Source organism: Salvelinus fontinalis, chromosome 16 (assembly GCF_029448725.1).
Source record: "Salvelinus fontinalis isolate EN_2023a chromosome 16, ASM2944872v1, whole genome shotgun sequence".
Lineage (NCBI taxonomy): Eukaryota > Metazoa > Chordata > Actinopteri > Salmoniformes > Salmonidae > Salvelinus > Salvelinus fontinalis.
The window spans coordinates 47,806,507-47,830,960 of NC_074680.1; the positions used below are offsets into that span (position 1 = coordinate 47,806,507).

The 24,454-nt window shown below is 47.2% G+C and overlaps 1 protein-coding gene and 1 gene segment (V, D, J or C); both read left to right on the forward strand.

Moving 5' to 3' along the window:
• The first annotated feature begins 10,504 nt into the window (after positions 1–10,504).
• LOC129813393 (uncharacterized) lies at positions 10,505–13,798 on the forward strand. The gene is made up of 4 exons (XM_055865733.1): positions 10,505–10,553; positions 10,743–11,070; positions 13,014–13,358; positions 13,405–13,798. The coding sequence occupies exons 1-4, from the start codon at positions 10,505–10,507 to the stop codon at positions 13,796–13,798; spliced, it is 1,116 nt and encodes a 371-aa protein (XP_055721708.1).
• Positions 13,799–18,263: 4,465 nt separating this feature from the next.
• LOC129813394 (T cell receptor beta variable 18-like) lies at positions 18,264–18,931 on the forward strand. The segment is given in 2 exon segments: positions 18,264–18,380; positions 18,570–18,931. Coding segments are annotated over 2 exon segments (411 nt in total).
• The last annotated feature ends 5,523 nt before the right edge of the window (positions 18,932–24,454 follow it).

Sequence of the window (24,454 nt, forward strand, 5' to 3'; positions counted from 1 at the left end):
CCCCTACATTAGAACCCTACATGACCCCCTACATTAGAACCCTACATGGCCCCCTACATTAGAACCCTACATGGCCCCCTACATTAGAACCCTTCATGACCCACTACATTAGACCCCTACATTAGAACCCTTCATGACCCCCTACATTAGGCCCCTACATGACCCCCTACATTAGACCCCTACATTAGAACCCTCTGGACCCCCTACATTAGACCCCTACATTAGAACCCTCTGGACCCCCTACATTAGACCCCTACATTAGAACCCTAGATTAGAACCCTCTATGACCCCCTACATTAGACCCCTACATTAGAACCCTATATGACCCCCTACATTAGACCCCTACATTAGAACCCTACATGACCCCCTACATTAGAACCCTATATGACCCCCTACATTAGACCCCTACATTAGAACCCTACATTAGAACCCTATATGACCCCCTACATTAGACCCCTTCATGACCCCCTACATGACCCCCTACATTAGGTCAGTGTTCTGTAGGCCATAGTTCTCTTGTCTACAGTAGTGTTCTGTAGGACATAGTTCTCTTGGATACAGTAGTGTTCTGTAGGACATAGTTCTCTTGTCTACAGTAGTGTTCTGTAGGCCATTGTAGGTGGAGGAAGTCATCGCCCTTTCCACCCTCGCCAGGATCTGTAACGCTTTAAAACATCATTATGACATTTAATACTGAAGATAACAAAAAGATGTTCCCTTTAAATATATATATTTTTTCTCACAGGCAGATAAAAAGCTCACGTTTGTAATTCTTCCATCTCACCTATGGCTAGTTAAAGAACATCCTATTCCCTACATAGTACACTACTTTTGATTAGAGCCTTATGGGCCCTGGTCAAAAGCGGTGCACTACATAGGGTTTGATTTGGGACGTAGACAGAGATCTGCGTTCATTGCAGTAAGCCTAGCACAGTTCTCTCTGCCAGGCCGGCCTAATGCTGCAGGGAACAGCTCACAAACCTTTTGGGCAGATATATCTCAGTATTTACAATGTTGATAACGGTTGGCAGATTTTCTGTTCTGTTAAAAAGCCTGCGACCAAATAGTACGGGAGCTGAGAGAGGGAGCTGAGAGAGGGAGCTGAGAGAGAGAGCTGAGAGAGAGAGCTGAGAGAGAGAGCTGAGAGAGAGAGCTGAGAGAGAGAGCTGAGAGAGAGAGAGAGCTGAGAGAGCTGAGGGAGCTGAGAGAGCTGAGAGAGCAGAGAGAGCTGAGAGAGCAGAGGGAGCTGGGAGAGCAGAGGGAGCTGGGAGAGCAGAGGGAGCTGGGAGAGCAGAGGGAGCTGGGAGAGCAGAGGGAGCTGGGAGAGCAGAGGGAGCTGGGAGAGCAGAGGGAGCTGGGAGAGCAGAGGGAGCTGGGAGAGCAGAGGGAGCTGGGAGAGCAGAGGGAGCTGGGAGAGCAGAGGGAGCTGGGAGAGCAGAGGGAGCTGGGAGAGCAGAGGGAGCTGGGAGAGCAGAGGGAGCTGGGAGAGCAGAGGGAGCTGGGAGAGCAGAGGGAGCTGGGAGAGCAGAGGGAGCTGGGAGAGCAGAGGGAGCTGAGAGAGCAGAGGGAGCTGAGAGAGCAGAGGGAGCTGAGAGAGCAGAGGGAGCTGAGAGAGCAGAGGGAGCTGAGAGAGCAGAGGGAGCTGAGAGAGCAGAGGGAGCTGAGAGAGCAGAGGGAGCTGAGAGAGCAGAGATGGGGAGCTGAGAGAGCAGAGATGGGGAGCTGAGAGAGCTGAGATGGGGAGCTGAGAGAGCTGAGATGGGGAGCTGAGAGAGCTGAGATGGGGAGCTGAGAGAGCTGAGATGGGGAGCTGAGAGAGCTGAGATGGGGAGCTGAGAGAGCTGAGATGGGGAGCTGAGAGAGCTGAGATGGGGAGCTGAGAGAGCTGAGATGGGGAGCTGAGAGAGCTGAGATGGGGAGCTGAGAGAGCTGAGATGGGGAGCTGAGAGAGCTGAGATGGGGAGCTGAGAGAGCTGAGATGGGGAGCTGAGAGAGCTGAGATGGGGAGCTGAGAGAGCTGAGATGGGGAGCTGAGAGAGCTGAGATGGGGAGCTGAGAGAGCTGAGATGGGGAGCTGAGAGAGCTGAGATGGGGAGCTGAGAGAGCTGAGATGGGGAGCTGAGAGAGCTGAGATGGGGAGCTGAGAGAGCTGAGATGGGGAGCTGAGAGAGCTGAGATGGGGAGCTGAGAGAGCTGAGATGGGGAGCTGAGAGAGCTGAGATGGGGAGCTGAGAGAGCTGAGATGGGGAGCTGAGAGAGCTGAGATGGGGAGCTGAGAGAGCTGAGATGGGGAGCTGAGAGAGCTGAGATGGGGAGCTGAGAGAGCTGAGATGGGGAGCTGAGAGAGCTGAGATGGGGAGCTGAGAGAGCTGAGATGGGGAGCTGAGAGAGCTGAGATGGGGAGCTGAGAGAGCTGAGATGGGGAGCTGAGAGAGCTGAGATGGGGAGCTGAGAGAGCTGAGATGGGGAGCTGAGAGAGCTGAGATGGGGAGCTGAGAGAGCTGAGATGGGGAGCTGAGAGAGCTGAGATGGGGAGCTGAGAGAGCTGAGATGGGGAGCTGAGAGAGCTGAGATGGGGAGCTGAGAGAGCTGAGATGGGGAGCTGAGAGAGCTGAGATGGGGAGCTGAGAGAGCTGAGATGGGGAGCTGAGAGAGCTGAGATGGGGAGCTGAGAGAGCTGAGATGGGGAGCTGAGAGAGCTGAGATGGGGAGCTGAGAGAGCTGAGATGGGGAGCTGAGAGAGCTGAGATGGGGAGCTGAGAGAGCTGAGATGGGGAGCTGAGAGAGGGAGCTGAGAGAGAGAGCAGAGAGAGGGAGCAGAGAGAGGGAGCAGAGAGAGGGAGCAGAGAGAGGGAGCAGAGAGAGGGAGCAGAGAGAGGGAGCAGAGAGAGAGAGCAGAGAGAGAGAGCAGAGAGAGAGAGAGAGCAGAGAGAGAGAGCAGAGAGAGAGAGCAGAGAGAGAGAGCAGAGAGAGAGAGCAGAGAGAGAGAGCAGAGAGAGAGAGCAGAGAGAGAGAGCAGAGAGAGAGAGCAGAGAGAGAGAGCAGAGAGAGAGAGCAGAGAGAGAGAGCAGAGAGAGAGAGCAGAGAGAGAGAGAGAGAGAGAGGGGGGGAGTTGAGAGGGAGTTGAGAGACAGAGAGAGAGAGACCTACACATGTCAATATGATTATTGTAAAATTAGCTTGCCTTGTCTCCAATAAATGTCCTTTAGGAATCTGCTAGTTATAGGCTGTGTCCCAAATGGCTAGCCTATTCCCCACATAGTGCACTACTTTTGACCAGAATCTCATTGGCCCTGGTCAACAGTAGTGCACTGTATAGAGAATAGGGGTCCTCTTGGGGCACTAGCTAGATGAGAGAAATCTGCAGCTGTAGGCCAGTTGGGAGGAGAAGCACACGTTCTGCTGTGTGCTGAAATGAAATACCTTCCCTCTCTGTCCATCCTGCCGGGCTCGAGCCTTTTTGGGGCCCTAAGCGAGATTTGGTTGGGTGGCCGCCCCACCAAGCAGGCATATTGTTTATGTTTTAAAGTAAATTTCCTGCAATTCAACACATTTTGCCATGGGGCAGAGAGAACGTGTTGCAGTTCTAAAGCAAGTTTTCTGCAGTTCTACACATTTTGACAATGGGCAGAAAAAATGGCGTAATTTTTAAACAAATTTCATGCAATTTTACTCATTTTGCCATAGCTTATGCCATGTTAATGATATCTGAGTGAGAGTTACTAACAAAATAAATGGGCCCCCCTGGAAGTCAGGGCCCCCGGAGGTCAGGGCCCCCGGAGGTCAGGGCCCCCGGAGGTCAGGGCCCCCCGGAGGTCAGGGCCCCCCGGAGGTCAGGGCCCCCCGGAAGTCAGGGCCCCCCGGAAGTCAGGGCCCCCCGGAAGTCAGGGCCCCCCGGAAGTCAGGGCCCCCCGGAAGTCAGGGCCCCCCGGAAGTCAGGGCCCCCCGGAGGTCAGGGCCCCCCGGAGGTCAGGGCCCCCCGGAGGTCAGGGCCCCCCGGAGGTCAGGGCCCCCCGGAGGTCAGGGCCCCCCGGAGGTCAGGGCCCCCCGGAAGTCAGGGCCCCCCGGAAGTCAGGAACCCCCGGAAGTCAGGAACCCGCGGAAGTCAGGGCCCCCTGGAAGTCAGGGCCCCCTGGAAGTCAGGGCCCCCTGGAAGTCAGGGCCCCCTGGAAGTCAGGGCCCCCCGGAGGTCAGGGCCCCCCGGAAGTCACGGCCCCCGAAGGTCAGGGCCCCCCGGAGGTCAGGGCCCCCCTGGAGGTCAGTGTCCCTGGGCATGAGCCCTGCGTACCCGGTCAGTATTTGGCCATGATTACTACAAGTTTAGCTACTGGCTATACTAACTTACCAATCTAAAAATTGCTAGCTGACATCGCTAATTGAGCTGACTGACATAACAAGAAAAACTGCTGATGCACAACCACATTTAGAAATTGCACCTTGTGTATTCAACAACAATTACTCTCAACAGTATGTTGAGACACTGACTGAGTTTCCAAAATATATATATATATATATCTGTGTGTTTTCTGATCTGGGGCTCCTTAGCGGCCGGGGACCCTAAGCGATCGCTTATGTCACTTGTGCCTTGGGCCGGCCCTGCTGCCAGCACCTCTCCCCTCTGCCTCCCCTCCTCTCACCAGCACCTCTCCCCTCTGCCTCCCCTCCTCCCACCAGCACTTCTCCCCTCTGCCTCCTCTCCTCCCACCAGCACCTCTCCCCTCTGCCTCCCCTCCTCCCACCAGCACCTCTCCCCTCTGCCTCCCCTAACCCCACCAGCACCTCTCCACTCTGCCCCCTCTCCTCCCACCAGCACCTCTCCCCTCTGCCTCCCCTCCTCCTACCAGCACCTCTCCCCTCTGCCTGTCCTCCTCCCACCAGCACCTCTCCCCTCTGCCTCCTCTCCTCCCACCAGCTCCTCTCCCCTCTGCCTCCTCTCCTCCCACCAGCACCTCTCCCCTCTGCCTCCCCTCCTCCCACCAGCACCTCTCCCCTCTGCCTCTCCTCCTCTCACCAGCACCTCTCCCCTCTGCCTCCCTTCCTCCCACCAGCACCTCTCCCCTCTGCCTCCCCTCCTCCCACCAGCACCTCTCCCCTCTGCCTCCCCTCTTCCCACGAGCACCTCTCCCCTCTGCCTCCCCTCCTCCCACCAGCACCTCTCCCCTCTGCCTCCTCTCCTCCCACCAGCTCCTCTCCCCTCTGCCTCCTCTCCTCCCACCAGCACCTCTCCCCTCTGCCTCCTCTCCTCCCACCAGCACCTCTCCCCTCTGCCCCCTCTCCTCCCACCAGCACCTCTCCCCTCTGCCCCCCCTCCTCCCACCAGCACCTCTCCCCTCTGCCTCCCCTCCTCCCACCAGCACCTCTCCCCTCTGCCTCCCCTCCTCCCACCAGCACCTCTCCCCTCTGCCTCCTCTCCTCCCACAAGCACCTCTCCAATCTCCCCTCTGCCTCCCCTCCTCCCATCAGCACCTCTCCCCTCTGCCTCCCCTCCTCTCACCAGCTCCTCTCCCCTCTGCCTCCCCTCCTCCCACCAGCACCTCTCCCCTCTGCCTCCCCTCCTCCCACCAGCACCTCTCCCCTCTGCCTCCCCTCCTCTCACCAGCACCTCTCCCCTCTGCCTCCCCTCCTCTCACCAGCTCCTCTCCCCTCTGCCTCCCCTCCTCTCACCAGCTCCTCTCCCCTCTGCCTCCCCTCCTCCCACCAGCACCTCTCCCCTCTGCCTCCCCTCCTCCCACCAGCACCTCTCCCCTCTGCCTCCCCTCCTCCCACCAGCACCTCTCCCCTCTGCCTCCTCTCCTCCCACCAGCACCTCTCCCATCTCCCCTCTGCCTCCCCTCCTCCCATCAGCACCTCTCCCCTCTGCCTCCCCTCCTCTCACCAGCTCTTCTCCCCTCTGCCTCCCCTCCTCCCACCAGCACCTCTCCCCTCTGCCTCCCCTCCTCCCACCAGCACCTCTCCCCTCTGCCTCCTCTCCTCCCACCAGCACCTCTCCCCTCTGCTTCCTCTCCTCCCACCAGCACCTCTCCCCTCTGCCTCCCCTCCTCCCACGAGCACCTCTCCCCTCTGCCTCCCCTCCTCCCACCAGCACCTCTCCCCTCTGCCTCCCCTCCTCCTACCAGCACCTCTCCCCTCTGCCTCCTCTCCTCCCACCAGCACCTCTCCCCTCTGCCTCCCCTCCTCCCACCAGCACCTCTCCCCTCTGCCTCCTCTCCTCCCACCAGCACCTCTCCCCTCTGCCTCCTCTCCTCTCACCAGCACCTCTCCCCTCTGCCTCCTCTCCTCCCACCAGCACCTCTCCCCTCTGCCTCCCCTCCTCCCACCAGCACCTCTCACCTCTGCCTCCCCTCCTCCTACCAGCACCTGTCCCCTCTGCCTCACCCCCTCCCACCAGCACCACTTCCCTCTGCCTCCCCTCCTCCCACCAGCACCTCTCCCCTCTGCCTCCCCTCCTCCCACCAGCACCTCTCCCCTCTGCCTCCTCTCCTCCCATCAGCACCTCTCCACTCTGCCTCCTCTGCCTCCTCTCCTTTCCTCAAAACTTATTTTCAAAATTAGGTTGTAAAGACCAGGCCTGCTATCTTTGATGTTACATTTTTCAAGTAATATCTCTAATATATTGTCTATGTAAAAAACCTGTCTGATCAGGATGAACAATATCTGGTAAACCTTTTTTATCCTATGTGCTATGCATGTCGCCAGGATTTTCGCATCACAATATTTAAGTGTGAGGCCTCCAGTTTTTTAAAAGGACTGGGTCTTTATACTTACCACCTGGGTCCTGTTTCAGTAGTAATGAAATCAGACCTTCTTGTTGAGTACCTGAAAGTGTACCATTTTTATAGGAGTAATAAAAACATGCTAATAATGGATCTTTAAGTACATCAAAAAAGGTCAGAAATACTACTGGTATACCATCAAGCCCTGGTGTTTTTCCAGACTGCAAATATTTCATTGCCTCAAAAAGTTCCTCTTCTGTAAGTACCTCAAAACTCTTGCGACAAAGTTGGAAGCACAGAATATTCTAGAATGTCATTATATGCTGTAGCATTAAGATCCATTAAGATCTAAGAACTAAGAGGACCATACCATGAACGATAGCCACAAACCATTATTCCTCCTCCACCAAACTTTACAGTTGGCACTATGCAATGGGGCATGAAGTGTTCTCCAGGCATCCGCCAAACCCAGAGTCGTCTATCGGACTGCCAGATGGTGAAGGGTGATTCATCACTCCAGAGATTCATCCCTCCACTGCTCCAGAGTCCAATGGCGGCGAGCCTCAAAAAAGTTTTTAATAATGGTTTACGTTCAAATGCCTCTCATGTCAAGAAGTGACACGCGACATACACCTAGTTTCCTGAAATCAGTCACATATAGTGTATGTTGTGGCCTGACGGCGAACACTTAATGTGCTGTGAAATCTGTTATGAAATGTAATGTCATGTTTTTAAATGTAAATAACTGACTTAACTTTGCTGGATCCCAGGAAGAGTAGCTGCTGCCTTGGCAGGAACTAATGTGGATCCATAATAAACCCCAGGAAGAGTAGCTGCTGCCTTGGCAATAACTAATGGGGATCCACAATAAACACCAGGAAGAGTAGCTGCTGCCTTGGCAGGAAATAATGTGGATCCATAATAAACCCCAGGAAGAGTAGCTGCTGCCTTGGCAGGAACTAATGTGGATCCTTAGTAAACACCAGGAAGAGTAGCTGCTGCCTTGGCAGGAACTAATGGGGATCCATAATAAACCCCAGGAAGAGTAGCTGCTGCCTTGACAGGAACTAATGAGGATCCACAATAAACCCCAGGAAGAGTAGCTGCTGCCTTGGCAGGAATTAATGGGGATCCATAATAAACCCCAGGAAGAGTAGCTGCTGCCTTGGCAGGAACTAATGGGGATCCACAATAAACACCAGGAAGAGTAGCTGCTGCCTTGGCAAGAACTAATGGGGATCCACAATAAACACCAGGAAGAGTAGCTGCTGCCTTGGCAGGAACTAATGTGGATCCATAATAAACCCCAGGAAGAGTAGCTGCTGCCTTGGCAGGAACTAATGTGGATCCATAATAAACCCCAGGAAGAGTAGCTGCTGCCTTGACAGGAACTAATGAGGATCCACAATAAACCCCAGGAAGAGTAGCTGCTGCCTTGGCAAGAACTAATGGGGATCCACAATAAACACCAGAAAGAGTAGCTGCTGCCTTGGCAGGAACTAATGTGGATCCATAATAAACCCCGGGAAGAGTAGCTGCTGCCTTGGCAGGAACTAATGGGGATCCATAATAAACCCCAGGAAGAGTAGCTGCTGCCTTGGCAGGAACTAATGGGGATCCATAATAAACCCCAGGAAGAGTAGCTGCTGCCTTGACAGGAACTAATGGGGATCCATAATAAACCCCAGGAAGAGTAGCTGCTGCTTTGGCAGGAACTAATGGGGATCCATAATAAACCCCAGGAAGAGTAGCTGCTGCCTTGGCAAGAACAAATGGGGATCCACAATAAACACCAGGAAGAGTAGCTGCTGCCTTGGCAGGAACTAATGGGGATCCACAATAAACCCCAGGATGAGTAGCTGCTGCCTTGGCAGGAACTAATGGGGATCCATAAAAAAACCCAGGAAGAGTAGCTGCTGCCTTGGCAGGAACTAATCTGGATCCTAAATAAATCCACTAAACCCCCAGTGTTGATATAATATAACAAGTACAGCTGAACTAAACCCCCAGTGTTGATATAATATAACAAGTACAGCTGTACTAAACCCCCAGTGTTGATATAATATAACAAGTACAGCTGAACTAAACCCCCAGTGTTGATATAATATAACAAGTACAGCTGTACTAAACCCCCAGTGTTGATATAATATAATAAGTACAGCTGTACTAAACCCCCAGTGTTGATATAATATAACAAGTACAGCTGAACTAAACCCCCAGTGTTGATATAATATAACAAGTACAGCTGAACTAAACCCTAGATGGACTGTGACTTTGATAGTTGAGAATTATCTGTTAATTGAATGATTAGAATATTCCGCCCTGAAACATATAATTGTATGGAATTGAGTAGAATGTATAAAATCATAATCAACAAATGTGTAGTCCTAGTCAGAATTAGGGTAAAGACAATATGTCTTTATGGTATTATAAACACAGACTGTCTGAGCTTGGTGCCGACCTGACTAGAGATTTGGGAGAGAACAGGGAGTACGTCTCAATGACAAGGTCTCCCTAATCTCTGTCGGCTGGGTAGTGAGACAGTGTGTGCGTAGCGGGACATTGTGTGCGTCTGTTTGTGTGTATGTGTGTGCGTCTGTTTGTGTGTGTGTATGTGTGTGCGTATGGTTGTGTGAATGTGTGTGCGTGGGAAGTCAGTATAAAATGAATTGTTTTGTATTCTTTACTTAAGAACGTTCCCGTGAATAAACCTTATTGACTATTTTAGCTGGGCCTCCGTCTGTTTAATTCGACCAGGATCTTACAAATTCTGGTTTGCAGACTGAGTAATATAATTAGATTGGGTTATGTACTTGGAGAACATAATTCTCTTATCAGACTTACACGTCCGGAGCTGGTGAACGGAATAAACTTTAATTTGTTATTACCATATAATTGTTCTATGTTCTCTATAGTTCTCTATAGTTATGTACATGAAAAAAAAATGACACATTTGGTCAAACTACTGTCAGAATTATAGAAAATATTGTGCAGTGATGTAATTCTTCACTGAATTAGTCTGAAAATGTGCAAACACAAACCTGCCATCTGGTGGCCAAAATCTAAATTACACCTAGACTCCAATCTGAAAGTAAGGTCTTTCTCTTGCATTTAAAAGACGATTAATTTTTGGGGTGGGAAAACGCATTTAAAAAAAAATATTTAATGATCTTTTACAAGATCTAATGTGTTATATTCTCCTACATTAATTTCACAGATCCAAAAGTGCTTATGTTCAACTGATATCAATAATATACATATCTTCAGGTCCTGAGCTACAGGCAGTTAGATTCAGGTTTGTCATTTTAAGAGAAATTTGAAAAAAAGGGTCCGATCCTTAAGTTATTGCACAGAACAAAACGTATAAGATCTCCAAAGCCTGTTTTAACTTCAGACCTTATATCCCAAAACCACATTATTTCACCCCTTCATTTCTCCCATAGCAATGGTCAACGAACCAGAGGTAGAACATGCTGACTAATTTCTGTGTTTAGGACTACAAGCTGGCGAGCTCTATAGGATAGAATATAATATGTAAAGAGCTGATGGTCTCATCATGGACTGTAGGGGGACCTCTAACTTTAATAATGTGAATGTCTCTACAGTCTGGACCACTAATTAGCATGATGTATTCAGATCATCAGTCCCTCCCACTTCACTGACATGTTGAATATGGTGGAACCTGTCGTGGTCTACTGATTGGCATCTATTCATCTATGTGACACTCCTCTTGTTTTATAGACATTGATACCAGACTCTTTCCAGCACTCTCACATATAACGTGATCAAACATGTTCACATTTCTCTTCACTGTTACTGTCTCACTGCTCTGTGCTGCAGGTACAGTTTCATAATGTTTCATTTATTTAACCAGGAAAGTTCAGAACAACATTCTTATTTACAATGAAGGACTTCTCTAGTTATAGATATTGATGTTTCCAAGCATATGTTCACTTCACCTGAGTCTTGATGTATTCAGGTCTAACTGTACCTAACTCTATTGATTTCATTCTCACTGTATCCTTACAGGTCTTGTTGAGGGGAGTGAAGTCACTCAGACACCCACCATACTCTGGGAACTGAAAGACAGGGATGCTCAGATGAACTGCAGTCACACTAAGGGTCTAAGCTACTACCAGATGTACTGGTACAGACAGCTTCCAGGAGAGGGAATGAAGCAGGTAGCCTTCACTACTCCCAATTCCAAACCTGAGTATTCAGGGGATTTCAGTGAAGACAAATTCTCAGCCAACAAGACTGTAGCTGAGAGGGGATCTTTCACAGTGAAGAAGTTGGAGGCAGGAGACAGTGGAATGTACTTCTGTGCTGTGAGTGAACACAGTGATACAGACAACAAGTACAGCTGCACAAAAACCCCAGTATTTCAATAGGAAGTAATATAATATGTAAAGAGATGGTCTCATCACATACTGTAGGGGGACCTCTAACTCTAGTTCTACTAATGTCTGATGGTCTCATCACATACTGTAGGGGGACCTATAACTCCCCCCTCTCTCTCTCCACTCTCTCGCTATATCCCCTGCCCCCCCCCCCCTCTCTCTCTCCCCCCTCCCCTGCCCCCCCCCCCCCTCTCTCTTTCAAAGAGCACTTTGAAATCCCTGGAAATTGATTGAAATAAGTATGTTTTCAGCTTCTGTTCTGACCTGAAGTCAGTGCAGTGTATTACTGTTCTGACCTGAAGTCAGTGCAGTGTATTACTGTTCTGACCTGTAGTCAGTGCAGTGTATTACTGTTCTGACCTGAAGTCAGTGCAGTGTATTACTGTTCTGACCTGAAGTCAGTGCAGTGTATTACTGTTCTGACCTGAAGTCAGTGCAGTGTATTACTGTTCTGACCTGAAGTCAGTGCAGTGTATTACTGTTCTGACCTGAAGTCAGTGCAGTGTATTACTGTTCTGACCTGAAGTCAGTGCAGTGTATTACTGTTCTGACCTGAAGTCAGTGCAGTGTATTACTGTTCTGACCTGAAGTCAGTGCAGTGTATTACTGTTCTGACCTGAAGTCAGTGCAGTGTATTACTGTTCTGACCTGAAGTCAGTGCAGTGTATTACTGTTCTGACCTGAAGTCAGTGCAGTGTATTACTGTTCTGACCTGAAGTCAGTGCAGTGTATTACTGTTCTGACCTGTAGTCAGTGCAGTGTGTTACTGTTCTGACCTGAAGTCAGTGCAGTGTATTACTGTTCTGACCTGAAGTCAGTGCAGTGCATTACTGTTCTGACCTGAAGTCAGTGCAGTGTATTACTGTTCTGACCTGAAGTCAGTGCAGTGTATTACTGTTCTGACCTGAAGTCAGTGCAGTGTATTACTGTTCTGACCTGAAGTCAGTCCAGTGTATTACTGTTCTGACCTGAAGTCAGTGCAGTGTATTACTGTTCTGACCTGTAGTCAGTGCAGTGTATTACTGTTCTGACCTGAAGTCAGTGCAGTGTATTACTGTTCTGACCTGAAGTCAGTGCAGTGTATTACTGTTCTGACCTGAAGTCAGTGCAGTGTATTACTGTTCTGACCTGAAGTCAGTGCAGTGTATTACTGTTCCGACCTGAAGTCAGTGCAGTGTATTACTGTTCTGACCTGAAGTCAGTGCAGTGTATTACTGTTCCGACCTGAAGTCAGTGCAGTGTATTACTGTTCTGACCTGAAGTCAGTGCAGTGTATTACTGTTCTGACCTGAAGTCAGTGCAGTGTATTACTGTTCTGACCTGAAGTCAGTGCAGTGTATTACTGTTCTGACCTGAAGTCAGTGCAGTGTATTACTGTTCTGACCTGAAGTCAGTGCAGTGTATTACTGTTCTGACCTGAAGTCAGTGCAGTGTATTACTGTTCTGACCTGAAGTCAGTGCAGTGTATTACTGTTCTGACCTGAAGTCAGAGCAGTGTATTACTGTTCTGACCTGAAGTCAGTGCAGTGTATTACTGTTCTGACCTGAAGTCAGTGCAGTGTATTACTGTTCTGACCTGAAGTCAGTGCAGTGTATTACTGTTCTGACCTGAAGTCAACACAGTGATGTAGATACCCTTCTCTCTTCTACAAAACCCCCTTCTGATCCTTTACTCCATAACTGCAGTGTACATCAACACCCAGCACACCTGCTATCCACCACTGGTCCACTTCAACAACACTTTGCTGTGTGTGTGTGTGTGTGTGTGTGTGTGTGTGTGTGTGTGTGTGTGTGTGTGTGTGTGTGTGTGTGTGTATTGAGAGGTAGTATATGTATAACATAGCACTCATTGTCCCCAAGTAGCCAGTAATGACGCCAATCTCTTCTCCGCTGCCAAAAGCCGCTGTCCTTTCCGTCAGCACATTCCCAGCAAGCCGGCGAAATACGGCATAAAGTCATGGGTGGCCTGCGACGCCAAGTCCAGCTACGCTCGGAAGATGCAAGTGGACACCGGCAAGGCGGCCAGCGGTGTCCCCGAGAAGAACCAGGGGATGCGCGTCGTCCTCGATCTGACAACGGGACTGAGTGGTCACAATGTCACCTGTGACAATTTCTTCACCTCCTACGAACTGGGCCAGCGGCTCCTCGAGAGGAACCTCACCATAGTGGGCACGGTGCGAAAGAACAAGGCCGAGCTCCCGCCGGCGCTGCTCGAGTCAAAGGGCAGGCAGGTCCTGTCCTCCAGGTTTGCCTTCACGCCCACCGCCACTCTAGTGTCCTACCTGGCAAAGAAAAAGATTGAACGTGCTACTTCTGAGCACGCTGCACACAGAGGCCGAGGTCAGCGATCGCCGCGACAGGAAGCCGGCTGTCATCCTATACTACAACTGCAACAAGGGCGGCGTGGACAACCTAGACAAGGTGGTCGGGACCTACAGACGGATGACTGCCCGCTGGCCCCTGGTCATCTTCCACAACATCCTCGACGTGTCTTCTTACAACGCCTTTGTCATATGGCGAGAGATCAAACCTGACTGGATGCCTCGGAAGCGAAAAAGGAGGAGAGAGTGTTGTGACAGGTGCGGCGTCAGCACTTGTCAAAGTCCTACAGAGTGCTACAGCTCGCCAACAACCCGAGGAGCCCGCCGCTGGCCCGGCCGATACCCCGGCCACCGGGGCAAGTAAGAGAAAGAGGTGTCAGCTCTGCCCACCGAAGAATGACTCCAAGACACACACGGTGTGCTGCAGGTGTAGGAAATACATCTGCAAAGGCTGTTCACACGCATACTGTCACACTTGTGCCTGTCGAGCGTTTAGCCAAGACAGGACAGGGTGACCCGGGGGACAAGGGCTGAAGGGGGTCTATACGGTGAGAGACTTGTTTCTGGAAGGGTGGATTTTTAAAAGTAGAAGCTCGAATTGTTTGGGCACAGACCTGGATAGTATGACAGAACTCTGCAGTCTATATCTGCAGTAGATTGCAACTCTGCCCACCTTTGGCAGTTCTATCTTGTCGGAAAATGTTTTAGTTAGGGATGGAAATTTCAGGATTTTTGGTGACCTTCTTAAGCCAGGATTCAGACACGGCTAGGACATCAGGGTTGGCGGAGTGTGCTAAAGCAGTGAATAAAACAAACTTAGGGAGGAGGCTTCTAATGTTAACATGAATGAAACCAAGGCTTTTACGGTTACAGAAGTCAACAAATGAGAGCGCCTGGGGAATGGGAGTGATGCTGGGGGCTGCAGGGCATGGGTTAACCTCTACATCACCGGAGGAACAGAGGAGGAGTAGGATAAGGGTACGGCTAAAGGCTATAAGAACTGGTTGTCTAGTGCGTTCGGAACAGAGAGTAAAGGAGCAGATTTCTGGGCGCGGAAGAATAGATTCAAGGCATAATGTACGGACAAGGGTATAGTAGGATGTGAGTACAGTGGAGGTAAACCTAGGCATTGAGTGACGATGAGAGAGGTTTTGTCTCTAGAGGCACCATTTAAGCCAGGTGAGTTCACGGCATATGTGGGGGGTGGAACAAAAGGGCTAGCTAAGGCATAATGAGCAGGGCTGGAGGCTCTACAGTGAAATAAGACAATAATCACTAACCAAAACAGCAATAGACAAGGCATATTGACATTAGGGAGAGGCATGTGTAGCCGGGTGATCATAGGGTGCAGTGAGTAGCTAGGCGAGCTGGAGACACGGCAATTCAAACAGCTAGCAGGCCGTGGCTAGCAGGCTAGCAGATGGGGCTTGCGGGTGACATCGCAACCGAAGAGCCTGTAAGAAACTCCCTCGTACGGTTACGTCGGCAGACCAGTCGTGATGAATCGGCGAGGCTCCGTGTCGGCAGTAAAGGGGTCCAGACCAATCGACAGTCTGCTGACGTCGGCAGACCAGTCGTGATGAATCGGCGAGGCTCCGTGTCGGCAGTAAAGGGGTCCAGACCAATCGACAGTCTGCTGACGTCGGCAGACCAGTCGTGATGAATCGGCGGGGCTCCGTGTCGGCAGTAAAGGGGTCCAGACCAATCGACAGTCTGCTGACGTCGGCAGACCAGTCGTGATGAATCGGCGAGGCTCCGTGTCGGCAGTAAAGGGGTCCAGACCAATCGACAGTCTGCTGACGTCGGCAGACCAGTCGTGATGAATCGGCGGGGCTCCGTGTCGGCAGTAAAGGGGTCCAGACCAATCGACAGTCTGCTGACGTCGGCAGACCAGTCGTGATGAATCGGCGGGGCTCCGTGTCGGCAGTAAAGGGGTCCAGACCAATCGACAGTCTGCTGGGTGGGGCGTTATACATTCCTCCATTCATTGCCCAATGGGATTCCTATCTCCTTTCTCTAATATCTTTGGTAGCGGCACCATGCAATGCACCCTGGACTGAAGAGACAGACAAATAGGAGAAATGTGCAGGAGAAATTACACGTTAAATTACACATCTCTCCAGTAGGAACATCTCAAAAATATGATCAATGGCTCATTGTAGAGAAGACATCCTCCTGAGTGATGACATCAGCCAGTATTGTAATCTGACATGTATGATGGACGTTTTAGTGATCTACAATTCATATTCCTATTAACTTCCAGTGTTGTGAGAGAGACTTTACCACAGTACTACGTCATACTGAGAGAGACTTTACCACAGTACTACGTCATACTGAGAGAGACTTTACCACAGTACTACGTCATACTGAGAGAGACTTTACCATAGTACTACGTCACAACGGACATATTTCTGCCTGATGGAACGCCAAAAACTCAGATACACATTAAAACCTGAAATGACCGAGGGAATCATTAGAAAATCACTAAGAGATCGACAAAAATAATATAAAATTCTAAACGGGTAAAAATGTCCTTTAACCATCAATCAACTACCTCCAGATATCAGTGCATCAGATCTCCCTCTCTGCTCTACTAAACCCTGCTTCCTGTCCCACATAGACTCCTCCTGCAGGGTTCATCTCAGGTCTCAGGTCATCTCAGGTCATCTCAGGTCTCTGAGACAACACCATACTGTGGTATCAGTAGGTGGAACACACTCTCCCCAGCTACAACACCATCCTGTGGTATCAGCAGGTGGAACACACTCTCCCCAGCTACAACACCATACTGTGGTATCAGCAGGTGGAACACACTCTCCCCAGCTACAACACCATACTGTGGTATCAGCAGGTGGAACACACTCTCCCCAGCTACAACACCATACTGTGGTATCAGCAGGTGGAACACACTCTCCCCAGCTACAACACCATACTGTGGTATCAGCAGGTGGAACACACTCTCCCCAGCTACAACACCATACTGTGGTATCAGCAGGTGGAACACACTCTCCCCAGCTACAACACCATACTGTGGTATCAGCAGGTGGAACACACTCTCCCCAGCTACAACACCATACTGTGGTATCAGCAGGTGGAACACACTCTCCCCAGCTACAACACCATACTGTGGTATCAGCAGGTGGAACACACTCTCCCCAGGTACAACACCATACTGTGGTATCAGCAGGTGGAACACACTCTCCCCAGCTACAACACCATACTGTGGTAACAGCAGGACTTAGCAGAGACTGTCTGCTATGTATTATAGGTATCTTTCATACAAATCTTAACCTTGTGACCCATTCTATATATCTGTTGTTCGTCATGTAGGTTGAAAGGGGTGTGTCTTGGCTATAAAAAACCTTTGAACTTTTGTTTCGGGTCTCAACGGATCATCAGAAACGGTGATTAGTTTACCGGCCATCGCTATTGCAAAGCTCTCGCTATTAAAGATTTAGTTTAAGTATAACTCTGACTTGTATGATACATTTGTCTCTCCTGATTTGATAGTAAAGAAATGAACCACCACATTTGGCGGCGAGGATGGGATAATAATCTCCACCTGGTGACCTCTCCTGACGACCTGGGTAAATCTTGCACGAGGGATCCCTCAAACTTGGGATCTCATAGAGACCACTGTTGTGTCTTTGGCATCATTAAAGTGAAGACTTTGATAGTAAAGAAATGAAACACCACAAGTAATAATAATTAGAAATGGTTTAAAACATCTCCCATTCAAATATTCATACATTCAGTAGTCTGGCTCTGATTGGTCATCCTGAGGGTCCCAGAGATAAAATGTAGCATAGTTTTGTTGGTTAAAACCCAGTTTTATGTTCTACAGTTTGACCCCACTGCTGTCTCTGGCTCCATACCCACCCCGCCCGGCCATCTAGATGTGTGAATGTTAGTGAATGAGCTAATGATCCATCATGTATGACATTTCTGGAAGTGTGTAAACTTTAATTTGATATTACCATATAATTTGTCTGTGTTCTCTATAGTTATGTACTTGAAAATATATCAATGGACCAAAAATGGCACATTTGGTAAAACTCCTGTCAGGATTAATTCAAAATATTGTGCAGTAATGTAATTCTTCACTGGATAAGTCTGATTCTTGGCACACACACTACTGCCATCTGGTGGCTAAAATATAAATTACACCTAGACTCCTATTTCGAAGTATGGCCTTTCTCTTGCATTTCAAAGACGATTAATTTTTTTCCGTCGGGGAAAACGTACATTTTCTTTTTACCAGATCTTTTACCAGATCTAATGTGTTACATTCTCCTACATTAATTTCACAGATCCACAAACGTCAAAGTGTTTCCTTTCAAATGGTATCAAGAATATGTATATCCTTGCTTCAGGTCCTGAGCTACAGGCAGTTAGATTCAGGTATGTCATTTTAGGAGAAATTGAAAAAAAGGGTCCGATCCTTAAGTTATTGAACAGAACAAAATGTATAATATCTCCAAAGCCTGTTTTAACTTCAGACCTTATATCCCAAAACCCCATTATTTCACCCCTTCATTTCTCCCACAGCAATGGCCAACGAACCAGAGGTAGAAAATGCTGACTCATTTCCGTGTTTTAGGACTACAAGCTGGCGAGCTCTATAGGATAGATTATAATATGTAAAGAGCTGATGGTCTCATCATGGACTGTAGGGGGATCTCTAACTTTAATAATGTGAATGTCTCTACAGTCTGAACCACTAATTAGCATGATGTATTCAGATCATCAGTCCCTCCCACTTCACTGACATGTTGAATATGGTGGAACCTGCCGTGGTCTACTGATTGGCATCTATTCATCTATGTGACACTCCTCTTGTTTTATATACATTGATACCAGACTCTTTCCAGCACTCTCACATATAACGTGATCAAACATGTTCACATTTCTCTCCACTGTTACTGTCTCACTGCTCTGTGCTGCAGGTACAGTTTCATAATGTTTCATTTATTTAACCAGGAAAGTTCAGAACAACATTCTTATTTACAATGAAGGACTTCTCTAGTTATAGATATTGATGTTTCCAAGCATATGTTCACTTCACCTGAGTCTTGATGTATTCAGGTCTAACTGTACCTAACTCTATTGATTTCATTCTCACTGTATCCTTACAGGTCTTGTTGAGGGGAGTGAAGTCACTCAGACACCCACCATACTCTGGGAACTGAAAGACAGGGATGCTCTGATGAACTGCAGTCACACTAAGGGTCTAAGCTACTTCCAGATGTACTGGTACAGACAGCTTCCAGGAGAGGGAATGAAGCAGGTAGCCTTCACTACTCCCAGTTCCAAACCTGAGTATTCAGGGGATTTCAGTGAAGACAAATTATCAGCCAACAAGACTGTAGCTGAGAGGGGATCTTTCACAGTGAAGAAGTTGGAGGCAGGAGACAGCGGCATGTACTTCTGTGCTGTGAGTCAACACAGTGATACAGACAACAAGTACAGCTGCACAAAAACCCCAGTATTTCAATAGGATGTAATATAATATGTAAAGAGATGGTCTCATCTCATACTGTAGGGGGACCTCTAACTCTAGTTCTACTAATGTCTGATGGTCTCATCACATACTGTAGGGGGACCTCTAACTCTAGTTCTACTAATGTCTGATGGTCTCATCACATACTGTAGGGGGACCTCTAACTCTAGTTCTTCTAATGTCTGATGGTCTCATCACATACTGTAGGGGGACCTTTAACTCTAGTTCTACTAATGTCTGATGGTCTCATCACATACTGTAGGGGGAACCTCTAACTCTAGTTCTACTAATGTCTGATGGTCTCATCACATACTGTAGGGGGACCTTTAACTCTAGTTCTACTAATGTCTGATGGTCTCATCACATACTGTAGGGGGACCTCTAACTCTAGTTCTACTAATGTCTGATGGTCTCATCACATACTGTAGGTGGACCTCTAACTCTAGTTCTACTAATGTCTCTACTTTCTTTCCCCTCTAGCCTGCCCACCCCCCTCTCTCTCTCCTCTCAGTGAAACTTGTATGCAGCCATACTACTAGTTTATACAATACTATATTATAGTACCAGCAGCCATACTACTAGTTTATACAATACTATATTATAGTACCAGCAGCCATACTACTAGTTTATACAATACTATAGTATAGTACCACTAGCCATACTACTAGTTTTGTACAATACTATATTATAGTACCAGCAGCCATACTACTAGTTTATACAATACTATATTATGGTACCAGCAGCCATACTACTAGTTTATACAATACTACATTATAGTACCAGCAGCCATACTACTGGTTTATACAATACTATATAATAGTACCAGCAGCCATACTACTAGTTTATACAATACTATATTATAGTACCAGCAGTCATACTACTAGTTTATACAATACTATATTATACTGTTCTGACCTGAAGTCAGTGCAGTGTATTACTGTTCTGTCCTGAAGACAGTGCAGTGTATTACTGTTCTGACCTGAAGTCAGTGCAGTGTATTACTGTTCTGACCTGAAGTCAGTGCAGTGTATTACTGTTCTGACCTGAAGTCAACACAGTGATGTAGATACCCTTCTCTCTTCTACAAACCCCCTTCTGATCCTTTAGTCCATAACTGCAGTGTACATCAACACCCAGCACACCTGCTATCCACCGCTGTAGATGTCTGAGCACATGGAGGAAGTTGATATCAAACCTCTAGACCAAATAATGTGGTTGATGTTGTTGTCTTGAAGAAACGGTTCAGGTATTTCTTCACTTTACATCCTATTTCTAGTGTGATGACTGCAGAATCTATAACACAGATCAAATCTAAAGACTAAAAGAGACTTTCAATGATGTAGATACCGGTATGTTCCACAATACACCTTTAAGTTGAACAGGAGACCTGTAGGTGAACAAGGGATCTGCTTGAATAGCAACACAAGTTCTGACGTCAAAGTGATGTCATTTCCTTCCCCTCCGGCAGCTCAGTTCAGCTTCCCTTCTCTATTGCCTTATTCTCCTCTCCCCCCTATGGGCTCTGGTCTAAAGTAGTGCACTAGAAAGGGAATAGGGTGCCATTTGGGATGCTGACATACATTTGACACTCCCACTAGATGACATCACATCTCTGAATTTCTGAAAACCCTTTTGCCTTGTCCATGTGACTCTTCTCTCCAGAACCATCAACATGATCAAGCTTCTCATACATGTAGCAACTCTACCGCTATGGGTGACAGGTACTAAATCCCTCATGAAAGATAGATTTACTACTGAAATATATTGCTGTCAATATGCTGAGTAATACTGTATATTTCATATTGTCTGTTTTCATCCACAGGGCTGTCACCAACAGACAAAGTTCACCAGACTCCTACTGCAATACTAAAAGGACCTGAAGATAAAGTTAATCTCACCTGCAGACACACTGTTTCAAGTTACTACATGATACTGTGGTACCAACAGTCAGCCCAAAACACTGCTCTGAAACTCATTGGGTATGTGAGATACACCAGTCCAACGGTGGAAGATTCCTTTAAAGGGCGTTTTAATGTCAGTGGAGATGCTGCAGCTAATAAAATGGCGTATCTACATATTCCCAAAGTGACAGAAGCTGAAGACAGTGCAGTGTATTTCTGTGCTGCTAGTAAAGCACAGTGTTTCACTATACCCTCTCTCCTCTACAAAAACCCTCTCTGATCCTCTCATATAATACTGACTACAGCTTTATACACCTGCACCTGTCTTCAACCATTTCAACAACACTTGGCTATAAACCATTTGATATCAAACAGATGGTAATGATACTGTTAAGTGGCTAGTTTAGATGGTTTAGGTGCACTTCCTCAGTTCTCCACCAGGAGGGAGTGTTTCTCAAAGTTAGTGCCCTATAAAGCGAATTGTGTTTCACTTGGGACAATATAGGTGCCTGGACCAGGGCCGGTGGTATTGAAGGATCCTAGGGGGCCTGAGACAGGGCAGGTGGTTTAGGAGGGCCTTAGGGGGTCTGAGACAAGACCGGTGGTATTGGAGGGCTCTAGGTGGCCTGGGTTAGGGAATGTGGTATGGGAGGGACCTATGGAGCCTGGGCCAGGGAATGTGGTATTGGAGGGCCCTAGGGGGCCTGGGACAGGGAATGTGGCAAGGGAGGGCCCTAGGGGGCCTTGGGCCAGTGAATGTGGTATGGGAGGGCCCTAGGGGGCCTTGGGCCAGGTAATGTGGCAAGGGAGGGACCTAGGGGGCCTGGTCCTGGTGACCCTCTGTCTCCGTATGTGTAAACCATGGTTCTGATGCTGTCTGGACAAAAAGAGTATGGCTTGTCATACTTTATCTGTACAGACATCATCAGATACAAGGGATACATACTGTATTGTAACTAAATTGTCTATCAATCGCTGTCCACCCTGTATTTTTTTGTCAAGTTTATGAGTATTTATGTATAAGACTAGATCACTGTCCAATATGGCGCCCGACATTTTCTGACCAGCTTAGCTACTTTTCTCATTGTCTAACCACGATTTTGGTGGCTAAATATCCACATTTTCGAACAAACTCTATATGTATGTTGTAATATGATGTTACAGGAGTGTCATCTGAAGAATTCTGAGAAGGTTAGTGAAAAAATTAATACATTTTGGTGGTGATAATGCTATCGCTCTTTTTGCCGTGAATCAATGCTGGGGTAATGTTTGCACATGTGCTATGCTAATATAACGATTTATTGTGTTTTCGCTGTAAGACACTTAGAAAATCTGAAATATTGTCTGGATTCACAGGATCTGTGTCTTTCAATTAGTGTACGCTGTGTATTTTTAAGAAATGTTTTATGATTAGTAATTAGGTAATACACGTTGCTCTCTGTATTTATTCTAGTCGAGTTGTGATGGTGGGTGCAATTGTAAACTATGATTTATACCTGAAATATGCACATTTTTCGAACAAAACCTATCCTATACAATAAATATGTTATCAGACTGTCATCTGATGAGGTTTTTTCTTGGTTAGTGGCTATCAATATCTTTATTTGGCCGAATTGGTGATAGCTACTGGTGTTGAGAAAAAATGGTGGACATAGAAAAATGGTGATTTTTGCTAACGTGGTTAGCTAATAGACTTACATATTGTGTCTTCCCTGTAAAACATTTTACAAATCAGAGATGATGGCTTGAATCACAAGATCTGTATCTTTCATTTGGTGTCTTGGACTTGTAATTTCATGAACATTTTATTTTATGATATCCCTGTAACTTTAGGCTAGGCTATGCTAGTCAGCTTTTGTGTTGGGGGTGCTCCCGGATCCGGGTTTGTGAGGCGTTAGAGGTTATTAATAAAGGAAAAAGATCTTCAGGCAAAAATATAAATCCACAACGTCAAAAGTAAAGCCAAGAGGAAAAAATTCATATCCTCCAAGAAACAAGCTGCAAACTGCAAGCCCGAAATCGGAACGACAATGACAACAGCTGCAGGGCGCGAAATTCAAAATCTATTTTTTAAAAATATTTAACTTTTACACATTAACAAGTCCAATACAGCATTTGAAAGATAAACATCTTGTCAATCCAGCCAACATGTCCGATTTTTTAAATGTTTTACAGAGAAAACACCACATATATTTATGTTAGCTCACCACCAAATACAAAAGTGGACAGACACGTATGGATATGATTATGATGTATGAATTATGATTCAAGTAGCATGCACAAGCCAACCGAAATAAACTAAAACCAACCTAAAGAGCCCAGAAAAAACTACCTCAGATGACAGTCATATAACATGTTACACAATAAATCTATGTTTTGTTCATAAAAAGTGCATATTTTAGCTATAAATCAGTTTTACATTGATGCTACCATAAATGCTAACACATAGCTAGAGTCTGAATCCAGACGGGAGTAGCCAGAGAAAATACATACACCAACGTCGGCTACTAATTACACCTCATAAAACATTTCAGAAAAACATATGGTGGATAGCTAATGAAAGACAGATATCGTGTGAATAAAGCCAACATTTCCGATTTTTGAAGTGTTTTACAGCGAAAACACAATATATCGTTATATTAGCTAACAACATAAGCTAGCATAAGTCAGCACTAGCATTGGTCAAGCGCTAGCCTAGCACAGTTAGCCCAGTTAGCACAGCACAGCTCAACAGATATATGAAAAAGCATCCCAAATTGGGTCTTATCTTTGTTGATATTCCATCAGAATGTTGTAACGGGGTCCAATGTCCAGTAGAGTCTTTAGTTGGGTTCCAGAACGAATTATTTCCCTCTTTGGTTAGCAAGCACAATAGCATTGCGGCGCTACTCAGCGTTTCTTCAAAAAATTCTTCCGTCGTATCACATCTAAAGTCCAGAATAAATTGCAATAATATAATTAAAGTATATTGAAAAAACATACTTTAGGATGATTTTGTGACATGTATCAAATAATATCGTAGTCAGAGATCATATTCACCGTTATCTACCTTCTTCCAGAAGCCGAGACCAAATTCTGCTTCGCGCCCGGAATTTTTTTTTAACTGCGCAGGTCTCACAAGAAGGTGTGTTATTCAGTCCATGGACGAGATATTCGACTCCTTTCAATTCTCACTTCCGCATTACAGCCTGACGAAGGCGTATGACGTGTTTCTATGGTCCCAAGTCAAATGGCCTTTTATAGAGAAGGTCTTAAAGAGACACATCGCATTTTGGAAATCTCAATTCGGCTGGGAAAATGGCTGTAAAAATATTTCTGTTCGACTTAGAGAAACAATTCAAACCTTTTTAGAAACTATAGACTGTTATCTATCCAACAGTAGTAAATATATGCATATTGGAAAATAAAAAGTTTCTTAGGAGGCCGTTTGAAAATGTGCACACATTTTCCAGTTTTTTCAATATTCAGCTTGCAGCCCAAACAGGTTAATGCAATCGCTGTGTTAGATTTTTAAAATTAACGTTACTACGACATACAGCGTGCGTTAAAGCGAGACCGCACCGAAATTAATGGCGGAATATGAGTTTAACATTTTTCAACAGAACAACGAATTACCATC

Excerpts from the sequence above, each read along its gene's own strand:
- LOC129813393 (XM_055865733.1), top strand. The coding sequence starts at position 10,505 with ATGTTCACATTTCTCTTCACTGTTACTGTCTCACTGCTCTGTGCTGCA. Across the intron at positions 10,554-10,742 it reads CTCACTGCTCTGTGCTGCAG|GTCTTGTTGAGGGGAGTGAA; the intron begins GTACAGTTTCAT and ends GTATCCTTACAG. Across the intron at positions 13,359-13,404 it reads AGGCAGGTCCTGTCCTCCAG|AAAAAGATTGAACGTGCTAC; the intron begins GTTTGCCTTCAC and ends TACCTGGCAAAG.